The sequence below is a fragment of the Euprymna scolopes genome, chromosome 34 (assembly GCF_053919585.1).
Source record: "Euprymna scolopes isolate OS-2025 chromosome 34, ASM5391958v1, whole genome shotgun sequence".
NCBI classification, from domain to species: domain Eukaryota; kingdom Metazoa; phylum Mollusca; class Cephalopoda; order Sepiida; family Sepiolidae; genus Euprymna; species Euprymna scolopes.
In genome coordinates, this window is record NC_136515.1 from 51,404,859 (window position 1) to 51,420,209 (window position 15,351).

Consider the following 15,351-nt stretch of genomic DNA (forward strand, 5'->3'; position numbering starts at 1 on the left):
GTCAGCTGAAAAAAAATAAATAAAATTATTTATTGTCAGCTGAAAAAAATAAATAAAATTATTTATTGTCAGCTGAAAAAAAATAAATAAAATTATTTATTGTCAGCTGAAAAAAAATAAATAAAATTATTTATTGTCAGCTGAAAAAAAATAAATAAAATTATTTATTGTCAGCTGAAAAAAAATAAATAAAATTATTTATTGTCAGCTGAAAAAAAATTAAAAAAAAGCTCCTTACCTTTTCACTGTTTTTCCTAAACTCATTTGCGGTTATATTTAGGTTAAGAGAAGAAAAATTTTTCTTTTCAACATGGTTTTTTATGCGGAGAAAATTCTTCATCATTTTCATTGGAAAAGTAAGTTTTTGGTAAGTCAAACATTGTTGGAACATTCTGGAAAAAGAAAGAAATGTTAAAATTTAAAATAAAAAATGATATTTTAGTTTGTTCTGCATTTAACTTATCACTATTAAATATGGAATTGTTGAAGAACCATGTTCAAGGGGTATGTTAGTGGCCAAATTGATAATGTTGCTGACTATGAAATCGACGTTACAGAGTTCAAATCATCTTGACCTAATTTATTGTATAAAGGGCCATTGTCTGTCTGTCTGTATGTATTCCTACTAAAAGTCAGAAACTATACTAGATACATTCACAAATCCAATATATTCTTTTTCAGCATTGTCTTGGACAAAATATAGGCACCTTTTTTTTTTAACATTCATTCTGTTGGGACTTCTACAGAAACAAAATTAGTGGCCATATGAAACATTATCTGTTTCTGTTGACATCCTACCACACCTCCTGCACTTGGTGAGAATCTCCTATCGATCCAACTCTTAGCCACATTTACAAAGACTAGACCAACTTTAGGCACTTCATTATACCTAAGGGATATCCACAGCAACCCTAGTGTGATATGTCACCCTGCTGTCAGGTTTCCACAAACATTATTCTTTCTCATTAAGCTTTTCCTGCTGTCCAGTTTCTAGTGATGTCTTCCAGCATCTTCGGCCTTTTCCGCTGTCCTGTTTCCAGTGATGTCTTCGAGCATCTTCGGCCTTTTCCACTGTCCTGTTTCCAGTGATGTCTTCCAGCATCTTCGGCCTTTTCCGCTGTTCTGTTTCCAGTGATGTCTTCCAGCATCTTCGGCCTTTTCCGCTGTCCTGTTTCCAGTGATGTCTTCCAGCATCTTCAGCCTTTTCCGCTGTCCTGTTTCCAGTGATATCTTCCAGCATCTTCGGCCTTTTCCGCTGTCCTGTTTCCAGTGATGTCTTCCAGCATCTTCGGCCTTTTCCACTGTCCTGTTTCCAGTGATGTCTTCCAGCATCTTCGGCCTTTTCCGCTGTCCTGTTTCCAGTGATGTCTTCCAGCATCTTCGGCCTTTTCCGCTGTCCAGTTTCCAGTGATGTCTTCCAGCATCTTCGGCCTTTTCCGCTGTCCTGTTTCCAGTGATGTCTTCCAGCATCTTCAGCCTTTTCCGCTGTCCTGTTTCCAGTGATTTTCTTCAGTATCTCAAGCTAACTGCTGTCCCATTTCCAGAGATGTCATTTCTGTTCTTCCAGCCGCTTCTGTTGTCCAGTTTTCAGTAAATTCCTCCAGTATCTGAAGCCTTTCCTGCTATCTAGTTTCCAGTGATGTCTTCCAATATCTCCAGTCTTCCATGCTGCCCATTTCCCAGTGAATTCCTCCAGTTTTTCCTGATGTCTACTTTCCAAAGATGTCATTTCTGTTCTCCCAGTCTTTTCCACTAAACAGTTCCCAGTGACGTCCTCCAGTATCTTCAGCCTTTCCAGTTACCCTTTCTATATTTTTAAACACGATATCTCTATTTCATCTTTGATTTGTTACTTTTGCCTGATCTCTTACTTTTAACACCGATCGTCTGTGACTACATCTTTAAAAAAGTTATGATTATACAAGAAGCATTCCAAAAGTAATGCCTCCTTTTTTCTTTTTTTTTTTTTGCCCGAATGGATCAGAAGAGATAACAAATTGCATTGTTATTATGACTGAACTTAAGCATTCATGATCTGAAAGTTTCATCCGATCCATTTGATTGTAATGAAAAAAAAAAATAGGAGTCATTACATCTCGAACGCCCCTCGTTTAGTTTATTTTATTAAAAAGTACAGCAAAGGAGAGATAATTAGGCAAAGTTAGATTTAATTTTAAGAACTAAATCACACAGAAATCATCTAACATATACAACATATAAAGGGCGAATGTTTGTCTGTGTGTTTTTATGTCTACCATGAATATGGTACCGACTCAAACAGAGATCCGAATGTATAATACCTAAAAATGAAAAAAAAAATCATTAATTCTTTGAGGTACACTGTCATTTTGTTGCATAGATAATATGATCAATTATTTTTTGTAGACATACCGGTACTTGTACAGTTTAATCAAGAGATTAAAAAATTAAAATATTGAAAAAAAAAAGTTATATTGTACGTATCCGTTATGGAACGAAGTTCTCCCCCCCCCCAATTTTTTTTTCACTTAATTTCATCAAGTAGTTTTTTTTATTTTTATTTTTTACAACAAAAAAACATTTGTTATGATACCGAACAAAAGGTTCGGCGCTTTAACTGGAGTTATCTCCCTGTGGCGTGTTAAAAATTTCCATAATGGCTGACTTCAATACGCTCTCATAAAAACGTGTTTTTTCGCTGTAAAAAAAAAAAAAAAAAAAAAAAAAAAAAAAAACTATCAAGAAAATTTTTTTGGTAAATGTTACCTTACGCTACAACAGAACCCTGATCACTCTAATTTGTTTTTTTAGGGGTATTCGAGGTCGCTGACAATGAATCTGATAATCAAAGCCGCCCCAAATTTACCGTTTGCATGGTATGAACCCCTAGACCTTGGGACTATTTTGCGCTATTTCACCGCCTCCGGTAGTATTTTTCTTACATGCTACGTTCGCGTACGAACGGGCATAATGGGGTGTCTTATATTGAGTGGGAATCTTTAAGCAGTCATATAAAGTAAAGTTTTTAAAAAAATGTGGTTTATTTATTTCTTTTTATTATCTTACGTAGTTTTATGCTTTTTAATTGCTCTAAAAAAAAAAAAAAAAAAAAAAAAAAAAAAAAAAAAAAAAAAAAAATTTCACGAGCGGTTTACTAAAACATGACCAAACATTTTTAAGTATAAAAGGGGAGGGGGTATTCCATTAACAGGTGCTTCTGCAGTTTAATTAACCGTTTTTACGTAAGTAATGTGCCGACATTAACCATTTCACAAAAATTCTGTTTACCAGCACCACCACCTCCCCAATGTAAACAGAATTTTTGTGAAATCGGTAAATGTCGGCACATTACTTATGGAAAAACGGTTAATTAAACTGCAGAAGCACCTGTTAATGAAATACCCCCCTCCTAAAAAGAACGAAAAACATAAAAATATGTGTTTGCAAACCGCCCGTGAAAACTTTAGTTTTTGATAAATTAAAAAAAAAAAAAAAACTTTTTTTAAACTTTCTTATTTTAAAGATTCCTACACGATGTGATACGACACCCCACTACGTCCGTTTGCACGCGAATGTATTATGTAAGAAAAATACTACCGAAGGCGGTGAAATGGCACAAAATAGTCCCAAGGTCTAGGGGTTCATACCATGCAAATGGTAAATTTGCGGCGGGTTTGATTATCAGATTCATTGTCAGCGACCTCGAATACCCCTTAAAAAAAAAAAAAAAAAAAAAGTTAGAGTGGTTGGTGTTCTGTTGTGGCGTAAGGTAACATTTACCGAAAAAATTTTCGGAGATCAGTCCAAAATAGATTCGTACAATATAACCTTTTTTTTTTCGATATTTTCGTTTTTTAATGTCTTGATTAAACTGTACAATGTACAAGTATCGAAACATTGATTTCTTGGGGGGGGGAGTTAGATTAAAAACCTGTTTTTTTGATGCAATTTGCGAATCTTATGTGCTAATAATCGATGCCTTCTTTCATTTGAAATAACTAAATTGGCAACATTATAGCAGCCGTGTAATTGTGGCCACATTGGTAAAAGCAGTGGTTACTTACTTTAGTTATGCGAGTTCACGCTCAGTACGTGTCATTTTTTTCTTTTTCCTTTTTTGTGTACAAAACTTTTTCTTTAGATTTCACTTCTGGCTGATGGCATCCGATTGCACACCCGCCCCTCGCCACGCTCTCACATATTTTTTACACCCGGGCAACGCCCCGTCCCCATTATCGCAATTTTTGTTTTATAGTCACTATCATTTTAAGAGTCGAGAAACAAAACTACGTAAGATGGATGATCAGTGGGGTAACCGTAGTAGTGGTTACAGACAATTAAAGTGCATATCAATGCCTCCGTTCAGTCTCAAAAGAAAAAAAGATACCCCCTTGTAGGGGTAGCTGTGCGTATAATTATGAAGCAAGGATTGTGCAATCCCTAACCACACCTCTCCTGAATCGGCACTGCTCGAGTTCCGTGACAAGGAGAAGTCCAGGACGACTGGAAACAATGCTGAAATAAGCAGAGAGAACATACAGCACCTGGAAGTCCCAAATGGTCACCCATCTGATACTGGCCAGGTTCATCATTGCTTAACTTTGGTGATCTGACAGGAACCAGTGTGTCAAACGTGATTATGCCGTATAAAAGTTCATAACTATTTTAGTTAAGTCTTTTAATTACAAAATTATTAACTTGAATTATCGTCCTTAAGTTTCGTTTATCTGGTGGTAGACATTTTATCTTGGCGTTTCACGTGTACAAGTTAACTTCCTATAACTTAGGGTTAAATAAAACCCTAACTTATAGGAAGTCAACGTGTACACATACCATTTTTTGGGTGCTAGTGTACTTACTGATCCGTACTATTTTTTCAAGTTTAATTAAAGTTTTATGGGTACTAGTGCAGAGAGTGATCCGGACGTAAATAACGTTATTATTTAAAAAGCCATTCTTAGCATGGGGAGGGGAGGGTATTTTGTACCTATTCTATACTTCAACCTTACAATTGAATAAAAAATATATCAAAACTTTAACTTGGAAATACGGTTTAAAAAATAGTGTGGATCACTCTCTGCACTAGCACGGTTCTATTTTATATTTGTTTTTTGTTTTTTATTAAATTGTAAGGTTAAAGAACAGAATAGGTACTAAATACCCTACCCATGTTAAGAATGGCTTTCTAAATAACATTATTTCCGCACGGATCAATAAGTGCACTACTACCATTTTATTTTATATATTAATACGTCGTTGAAGTTTTTACTTTTAAAAAAATGTTTAGAAGGAATGTCACAACCATGGCAAAATACGTGATTAAATAAACCAGGCATTCTAAACAGGTAATCCATAATAATGCCATAAAGGGAATTAACTCCTATTTTCCTAAAAAAAAAATTTTTTCTTACAATAATTTGAGACGCTAAAACATACCAGGAATTTTTAGAAACGAAAGATTCGCCCCCCCCCTCTCAACTACTGTAACAAAGTTAATATATACAATACATAATTCCCGGCAATTATCGTCACATTTTCCTTATTATTTATTTATTTTTTTTTTTTGTGTTCAAAACATTTGCGGAATTATGCTCAGATGCAACTATATTTTTTGAAGAGTTAAAATTCGTGTCGGCATAACAAAACATCATTAATAAAAAAAAAAGTGCTAATGCAGAGAGTGATCCGCGCTATTTTTAAAATCGTATTTCCAAGTTTAATTAAAGTTTTATTACATGTTTTTTTATTCAATTGTAAAGTTGAAGTATACAATAGGTACAAAACACCCTCCCCATGTTAAGAATGGCTTTTTAAATAATGACTTTATTATTTACGTCCGGATCACTCTCCGCACTAGTACCTGTTTTTTTTTTATTATTCAATTGTAAGGTTAAAGTACAGAATAGGTACAAAACACCCTCTCCTCCTCATGTTAAGAATGGCTTTTTAATATTGAAAAAACTTGAAGCACTTACCTGTAACTAACTCTCAGGAAGAGTGACCGCAGAAATCTTTTGTGTGGGTGATGACTCTTTATATTGGTAGTTGTTACGTTTAACTTATTTGATTGGCTAACTGGATTATAAGAATGATGGAGTGAACTGAATTTGGGTTGTGGTTTCAGGTTGGGATTGGAGTTGAAGGAAATTGAATCGTTACCCTTATTACCAGACCGACAAGGTTCTACAATTTTTACCTAGTCACAGGTCGCAACAAACCATTGTTGCAAAATCCTTGTTAACCTCTACCTTTCAGTGGAGAAATTTTCCACATTAAATAATAACGTTATTATTTCAGCACGGATCACTCTCTGCATGAGTACCGAAAAAATATGTAAAATGCGACGATATTGTAATTTTTGTACTTATGCATCTATGTTATCGCGCTATATTTTTAATAGTATTTTCAAGTTAAATTCAATGGCTTTCTAAATAATAATGTTATTATTTTAGCGAGATAACAGATGCATGCAGTGTCAGAAATTTCGTGAAAAATATTGAATAATTCCACCCCGTCTTTCCAAGCTTATAACTCCTCGAAAAATGTAATTCAAGCCCTAATTTTTTTTCAATTAAAGTAGCAAGGACCAAGGTTTCATTAAAAAAAAAAAAAAAAAAAAATGTTTTTTTTTTTTTTTAAAGGTTTTAAATTTCGGACTTTACAGGTAAATTTCTAAAAAACACTACTTTTTTGTTTTAAATTTGAATATATTATTTATTGATCTTTTATCTTCAATTTGTGATATATAAAACTTTGAGTAAATTAATTATTTACTTTTTAATAAACACTTGAAAATGGGGGGGGGCGTGAATGAAAAAAAAACGTTTGTCTAAATTATATTCAGTTTATTGGAAAGAGCATAAAATTTCACATTGACCCTGAAAATATCGTAAAAATAGAATCAATAGAAAAATTGATAGATTTTTAAAGTTTAAAAAGTGAAAAATATTGAGTTCGTAAAATACAATTAATTTCATTACTGTTTTTAAAAAAATTAAAAACATATTTCTATTACTTTTAAAACAACTTTATTAGTTTATTTTGGAAGTATAATCCATAAAGAAAATAGACAACCCACTTTTAACAGAGAAATTACCAGTTTTTTATATTTTATTCGCAGTTTCGTGTTAGGGGTGTCAAAAATTCCTACAAAAATTCTGATACACCTACAGATGCACAAGTAATTTTTCTTAAGCAAAATATTCGAATAACTGCAAGAAAAAAATATTTAAGTCAATATGCACTGGAGGAGGACCAACTAAGCACCTTAAAATGTTAATTTTTAGACGTAATCGTACTTGTTTTGGACGATTATCACATTTAAAATGGTCAGACAAATATTCATTAACGGCTTGAAAAAGAACTCGGCTAGGGATTTTTATCCTTAGCCCCCAAAATCAAGACCATTCCTGAACCGGTCCCTGTTGACTTTGCGGTGGGAGTTTAGTTCGTGGAATTCCAGGAAGTCCACCCTCCCAGGCTTTACCTCCTCTTTTTGAGAAGGAGTTAGTGTATTTGCTAATCGCCTGAAGCGTCCCCACAGGAGAATGCAGACGGAGGTGACCAGGTACTTTTTCCAGGTCAGAATGCCCCTCCTCGAGGGGAGCTGACTTCTCAATACCACTTTCCGACCCTGGTATCGAAGCCTTGCTTGCAGTGGAAAAAAAAACTAAAAAGAAAAACGTATTCTTCTACCGAGTAGATGGAATCATTAAAAAAAAAATGGAATCTGGAATACAAAAGAAAGAGAAAGGACAATATTGGTATATAAATAAATAAAAACCAGTTGAGATTTTTGTTGACTTACTTTTGAAAATGAAGGATTTCTTTACGAACGACTTTCCTCGAGCACTTGTTATATAACGTCGATAGAGTTACTTCCCTTGGTTTCGATCTGAAAGCGTTTTATTTTTATTTATCCCCCTTTCCACAGCGGAACATATGGCACAAGGTTGGAAAGTGCGATTTGAAACAGTACGCTAGAAGTAGAGCACAGCACTCTAGCCAAACAAAAATTGCTTGAGCAGCCCCATCAACATTTACCAGTAAGGGTGCCCCAGGCGTGTATATATATATATATATATATATATATATATATATACTAGCAGGGAGACTCAACGTTGCCCGAGATTAAATAAGGATTAACAAATGTTTCACCAGCCCTCCTTCTTTATTGTCATTGATATCGGTGAAATCTCTCATTTTTCAATCAAATCGATGGATTGCTTACTCTAGCTGGGGACCCCATATGCTTTTTTTTTTTTTTTTTTTTTTTTTTTTACAAAGGCATCTCCACATTATCAAGGCCCAGAGGCCACTCAAGGATAAGGGTTAAAGAGTGTACAGTAGAAATTGGTCAATATAGTAATCATTAGTAATGAAAATTTGGTAAATTTAATAACTTATATGGAACGGCTCATCAAGAACTTATTTACTTTAGACTTGAACACATCCATATTGTAGTCAGCCGGAAAGCAGGAAAACGGAAGACAATTCCACAGGCGTGTAGTTCTAAGAAAGAAGCTTTGTTCATGGAATCTACGTTTAGGTTTAGGCACAGATAAAGAGTGGGGGGAATTATTGATAGTGTTTACAGCTAGACGAGTGTTTCTTGTGAAAGTTTGGCGAGGGGGGACCATAGATTGAAGCTCAGTTGAACACTTTCCATGAAAATAACGATACATCAGAGACAAACTCGCAACAACTCTTCTGTGAGATAGAGGTTGCAAGGAGGAGAAAAGGACATCTCCTACGAGGCTACCCCATATGCTATACCAGGAGGAAGCTTCATATGCCTCGGCGAGGTATTGCCTCGCCACACTGACTTAGTTCACAATACATTGTAGCCTATATTTCACTATATAAAACCTTTTGTTGACTTTATAAGATTATCGGCGCTTCTACACTATTGGGACGAGGTTTTTTAGTCAATAAATGGAGTTTTCAGATAAAAAACAATGGTTTCAACTGATTTTTTTGTCAATTCTAATAAGTTTCAATGGTAGCTTCTAAATTATGCAGTCGAAATTACCTGAATATTACTGAATTATTAAAAAAAAAAAACTTTAATCATGGTAGCAGACGTAGATACCATTGTTTTCATGTGTTAAATTCAGTATTACAATTTCCGAACTTTTGTCCCAATAATGTAGAAGCGCCAAATTATCTTTAAATAATGGCTTGATTTAAGCTTTAAGATGCAAAAGTCAAATAGAGTTCAGTTGTGCTTTAAAGAGAAACATTCATTTTGAACGCGCCCTTGTCTTATCAAAGAGCATACTGTTGATTTTATGAAATTATTTTTCCACAATTATCTTTAAATAATGGCTTAATGTGATATTCGTTTCAGCATATCCAAAAACTTATAAAAGTTGTCAATTTAACAGAAGATGTTAAGTTGAAGTTAAAGTAAAAAATACCATATATATATATATATATATATAACAGTTGAAATGTCAATTTAGCTCGTATGCACCGATCATATAATGATTAGATCACTCTGACAGACGTTAAAAACATTTAAAAATAAATGTTTAAATTTCAACAGTATTTCTCGCGTTTAACGGTGGCTGAATGGATTAGGTCTTTGCTAATGGAGTCAGAGATGGCTTAGTTGCCAGGTTCGAATCTAGCGACTGGTGTTAATCGTGACACCCTGGATTGATGATTCCTGAAAAGATGAAATACTAGTGCCTGTAGGTATTTAATAATTATTATAGCATATATATATATATATATATATATATATATATATGTATATATTTCTGAAGAAATATATTTTCTTATTATATATCAATCCTTATATAAGAAACTCAATGTAATTACAGAGCAATATAGAGAATAAATGACAAAAAAGTTATATTCCAAAATTCATGATGTTGACCATCTTATAATTTATTCCTTTAATTCAGTTGACTTATACAATTCTTGACAGTGTCTGTTTTGGAGCACAAAATCAATCACGTAATTATTATATCAATCAATGAATCTATTATGCCCTTAACTCATCAGAAGAAATAGCAACGATCAATCCGTCAAAGAAATAGCAATGATCAAGTGATTGATTTTGCGCTACGAAACAGATACTGTCAAGAATTGTATAAGTCAACTGAATTAAAGGAATAAATTATAAGACGGTCAATATCATGAATTTTGGAATATAACTTTTTTGTCATTTATTCTCTCTCTCTCTCTCTCTATATATATATATATATAGTAAAACTGGTAATTAGTAAAAACCTGAAGAGAGAGTGCTCAATAGTATTGCAGACCAAATCTGTGTTTTATTTTTTTTATTACTGTTTTATCTGTTCGGATGTTGGATCATGTTTACGATCCAACAACCTCGTCAAACCTTACAGAAAAGGTCTGTAAGGTTTCAGATGTTGGGCCATGTTTACGATTCAACAGCTTCATCAGACCTTGCAGAAAAGTCTGTAAGGTCTGACGAGGCTGTTGGATCGTAAACATGGTCCAACATCCGAAACATATGTAACCAAACAAACAGTAATAAAAAAATAAAACATATATATATATATATATATATATTAGTGATGGAACAATTGCAAAATTTTTTCCAATTCTGATACAATTACTGATTCCGATTGCAATTCTTTTAAACTCTCTTAATATGTAGTTGTAGGGTTAGATTTTTTATCATTTTCTTTCAGATAACCTTAAATATGTATTACATGTATATATTTTAACAAATGTAAACCAAACACTTTTGGATCTTTAGATTCTTATTTAAAATCGATAATTTTTATCATTTTATCTTCAGTGCCAGCGTTGGGAAATTAAATTAAAAAAAAAATAAAACAAAAAAATTAAATAATTGAAGGAATCTTTTTGGCATCAGAAAAAAGTTCTGATTTTTCCGATACTGATTTTGATATCCCAAAAAGTTCTGATTTTTCCGATACTGATTTTGATACCCCAAAAAGTTCTGATTTTTCCGATACTAATTTTGATACCCCAAAAAATTCTGATTTTTCCAATACTAATTTTGATACCCCAAAAAGTTCTGATTTTTCCGATACTGATTTTGATACCCCTAAAAGTTCTAATTTTTCCGATACTGATTTTGATACCCCAAAAAGTTCTAATTTTTCTGATACTGATTTTGATACCCCAAAAAGTTCTGATTTTTCCGATACTGATTTTGATACCCCGAAAAGTTCTGATTTTTCCGATACTGATTTTGATACCCCAAAAAGTTCTGATTTTTCCGATACTGATTTTGATACCCCAAAAAGTTCTGATTTTTCCGATACTGATTTTGATACCCCTAAAAGTTCTAATTTTTCCGATACTGATTTTGATACCCCAAAAAGTTCTGATTTTTCCGATACTGATTTTGATACCCCTAAAAGTTCTAATTTTTCCGATACTGATTTTGATACCCCAAAAAGTTCTGATTTTTCTGATACTGATTTTGATACCCCAAAAAGTTCTGATTTTTCCGATACTGATTTTGATACCCCAAAAAGTTCTGATTTTTCCGATACTGATTTTGATACCCCAAAAAGTTCTGATTTTTCCGATACTGATTTTGATACCCCTAAAAGTTCTAATTTTTCCGATACTGATTTTGATACCCCAAAAAGTTCTGATTTTTCCGATACTGATTTTGATACCCCAAAAAGTTCTAATTTTTCCGATACTGATTTTGATACCCCAAAAAGTTCTAATTTTTCTGATACTGATTTTGATACCCCAAAAAGTTCTGATTTTTCCGATACTGATTTTGATACCCCAAAAAGTTCTGATTTTTCCGATACTAATTTTGATACCCCAAAAAGTTCTGATTTTTCCGATACTGATTTTGATACCCCTAAAAGTTCTAATTTTTCCGATACTGATTTTGATACCCCAAAAAGTTCTAATTTTTCTGATACTGATTTTGATACCCCAAAAAGTTCTGATTTTTCCGATACTGATTTTGATACCCCAAAAAGTTCTGATTTTTCCGATACTGATTTTGATACCCCAAAAAGTTCTGATTTTTCCGATTTCTGATTCTGATTAATTGTACTAACATGGATATATAAATATACATCTACAGGGTGGAATGATAAATATGTCACCCTAAAAAAAAAACAACACTACAGCTTCATTTTAAAACTTTTATTGAAAAAAATCAATTCAGGTAACTTGATTATGTAGTAGAACTGACATCTATTCAATGTAGCCACCTTCAACCTCAATGACTGTCTCAATACGAATCCTTAACTGGGAACATGCCTATTTCACAAGCGCCCGCAGGAAGGTGGCGATCAGGCTGGCTTTGGTGTTGTAGGAGGTCATGTTGGTGATGTTCTTGACATATGACCAAACGAAGTTATTCAGCGGGTTCAAGTTGGCGGAAGAAGGGGCAAGTGAGAAAAGCCAAGCCTGGATCTCTTTGGACTTGTGGGCCAACGCAGAGTCCTACTGCCAGAAGTGTAAATTTTGTAAATTAGATTATTTAAGGGGAACAGCTGAAGAATTTGTTTATGTTGGACTTGAAGATGACCATATTGTAGTCAGTTGGAAAGCAAGCAAACGGAATAGAGTTCCACAGGTGTGCAGTTCTAAAAAGGAAGCTTTGTTCATGGAATCTACGTTTAGGTTTAGGAACGGATAAAGAGTGGGGGAAATTATTAATTGTGATTGATTCGGAGTATTCTGAAATTGGTGTCTATTTTAATGTTTCTGTTGTTCATGATTGATGACAATCTCTTGAAGGTGACTTTGGCTACGGCTATGCGACTTTGTATTTCAGTCGTGCACCTTCCATCAGATGTGGTTCAGTATCCCAGATATTTGAATTTATCAACTTATTCAACTGGTGCATTGTGACATTGTAGCTTGCATGTTGGAGCTTAGGTATTCTTGGATAGTGCCATGCATAAGTGATCAAATTTTCATGTTGTACAGCTTTTGAACCAGAAAAAATAAAAAAATTAAAAAAATAGACCGATTGATATAATAGCCATGAAAGGCTGAATCAAAATTAATTGGCATTAGAATCAAAACAAGACTAATGAACCCCCCCCCTTAAGTAAACACTTCATCAAATCTCCACACTAACGTAATGTACTTGCAATAACCCTTATCCCTGAGTGGCTTGCGGGCCTTGATAAGTGGTGATCACTGTGTAAAAAAAAAAAAAAAAAGACTGAAATAATAAAAAAAATAAATAAATATTCACTGCATGCCTTTTTTGTGTGCTTCTATATGATGCAAACGAAAAAAATATTGAAGTTCAAGCGAAACAAATGGTACCTACATAATCGTTAGGTCTCAAATAGTAACACATCCAGAAATTAAGAAAAATAATAAGGTAGAAGAATAGTTATTAATGAAAAAAGAAATTTGTGAAAGAAAGTGAAATCACTATATTACCATTTACTAAAAAAAAAAAAAAAGTTGACAGGGGAGATAATTAGCTTCTGTTGCTTACATCACGTGATGAATGCAAATCAAAATATCGGACAAAATCTATTCCCCATACAAACTTTATCAAAAACAGTTTTTCGTGAATAATTATTTTCCTAACTTATCGTTTTCCGTAATTTTTGGATATGTTACTATTTGCAATATGATAATTACGTAGCTACCATTTGTTTTATTTGAACTTCAATATTTTTTCGTTTGTATAATAAAGAAGCACTGTTTATTTTTGTTAAGGCAATTTTTTTATGAAAAAAAAAAATGATTTATTTTATATTTTTCGGAAAGTTAAAAGTTTACCTTTTTTTTTTTTTAAAGATAAATAGTGTTTTTTTTTTTTTTGTTTTTTTGTTTTTTTTTTGGAGGGGGGAAATCTATTCAATGTATGGATGATCGTTTGGGGGGTTACCACTTGCAAAATTTCCATTTTTGTTGGGATGTTTATAATGGGAGAAAAATGAGAGACAAGTTAAACGAAAAGAACAAAACAAAGGGTCAAGAGGCATCCGTTCACACAAGAGATAATTTATATGTGTTTAGGATTTCAGCAATAGAATGTTCGTAGATGTTAAGAGTTCTTGTAGAGCAAGGGAGAGTATTTAGTTGAGCTATAGAAGAGTTCTGATGTCGACAGTTTTAGTGCGATGCATCACATGGGTCTGAAATATCATGTCCAAACTTTTCCGCTCAATTATATGAACTTAATTAAAATCTATTAAAGAGAGTGTTCATTGCTTTTTATATTATTAGAAAGAAATTGAAAGAATGTTTAAATGTTGTGTGTGTTTGTTTAATTGCGATGGATTGTAGTCATCTTTTTAGTGCTAACAGGAGCCTGATAGGGCGCTGTTGCATGCGTGCTGCCAATTCTGAATTCAAGTACGGAAGGGAGGGAAAACAGGGCGAAATGTCTGGGTTTAACCTTTTTATTTACTTTGTTATGTGTTCAATTCATCGAGACATGACGTATGATCCGGCAAATGGAGAAGCAAGCTGCGTGCTTGTGCCAATCAGCTTTGAGCTTGTAAATGAAAGCTATTTGACTATTACACCTGCACAACATCTCTGCTGGAGTTGCCACAAATGCAACAATCAGTTTTATCATTTATTCTTGTTTTCTTTCTTTTGAGGAGGCAGAAAGAACTAAGACAGCTTTTGAAATGGACAAAAAAAAATAAAAATAAAAATAAATAAATAAAAATAATTAAAAAAAACCCAACTATTTTAGGGTTAGGTTAGGGTCATATTGATATTCACATCCATCATCTCTTAGGATGAAATAGAAGTAAAAAATAAACAAAAAAATTCCATGACCTGAAAAAAAAAACACAATAAAAAAAAAGAGCAAAACTTCTAGCATATTTAGTTCTCTCCCACCACAAGAACTTTGACATTAGGGTCGGAAAATGGGATTGAAGCAGTCAGTGCTCCAGAAAATCAGCTGCCTCTGACTCTGCGAAAGATGCCTATGCAGCCCCGTTGGAATTCCCGGCAAAGTGCTTCAGGCGATTAGCAATAAACTAAACCCTTCTCAAAGAGAGAAGATAAAGCCTGGGAGAGTGGACCTCCTAGAATTATACAGAACCAGAACTACACTGTAGTCAACAGGGACCAGATCATTCAAGGAATGGTCCAATCTCTGTTGATTTGGGGGTCCGAGGATAAAAATACCTGCTGTTCTGCAAAACTGACTTCTTTGTTACTGTACAAACGCAAGAAAATTAAAGAAAAAAGAAAAAGATGACATAATCTCATGTCTTGCAGCTCTGATTTGCATAATATCACCATTGCCAGGCGGAAATATACCGGGCAGACACGATTTAAACAAATTATCTATAAACTCTCAAAGACATTAAAAACAAAAAACAAAAAATTTTCATGAGTTTTAACCGATATCAACAAACATAAAAAACAAAAACAAAAAACAAATCAACACAG

At 33.5% G+C, this 15,351-nt stretch overlaps 1 protein-coding gene and 1 pseudogene across 2 annotated transcripts in view; both read right to left on the reverse strand.

The window, feature by feature from the left end:
- LOC145259196 (uncharacterized protein SYNPCC7002_A1628-like) overlaps positions 1–7,865 on the reverse strand; it is a 29,348-nt gene extending 21,483 nt beyond the window's left edge. Inside the window, exons 1-2 of one of the 2 annotated variants that reach the window (XM_080117023.1) lie at positions 7,787–7,865; positions 239–392 (exon numbers count right to left, since the gene is read on the reverse strand). In XM_080117023.1, the coding sequence (XP_079973149.1) occupies positions 239–391 (153 nt within the window). In that variant the 5' untranslated portion in view covers position 392; positions 7,787–7,865. Of the gene's footprint in view, positions 1–238; positions 393–5,954; positions 6,149–7,786 lie in introns of those variants that run through there. The other variant, XM_080117024.1, reaches the window with a different exon arrangement.
- LOC145259432 (5S ribosomal RNA) lies at positions 4,512–4,629 on the reverse strand (annotated as a pseudogene).
- Positions 7,866–15,351: the final 7,486 nt, after the last annotated feature.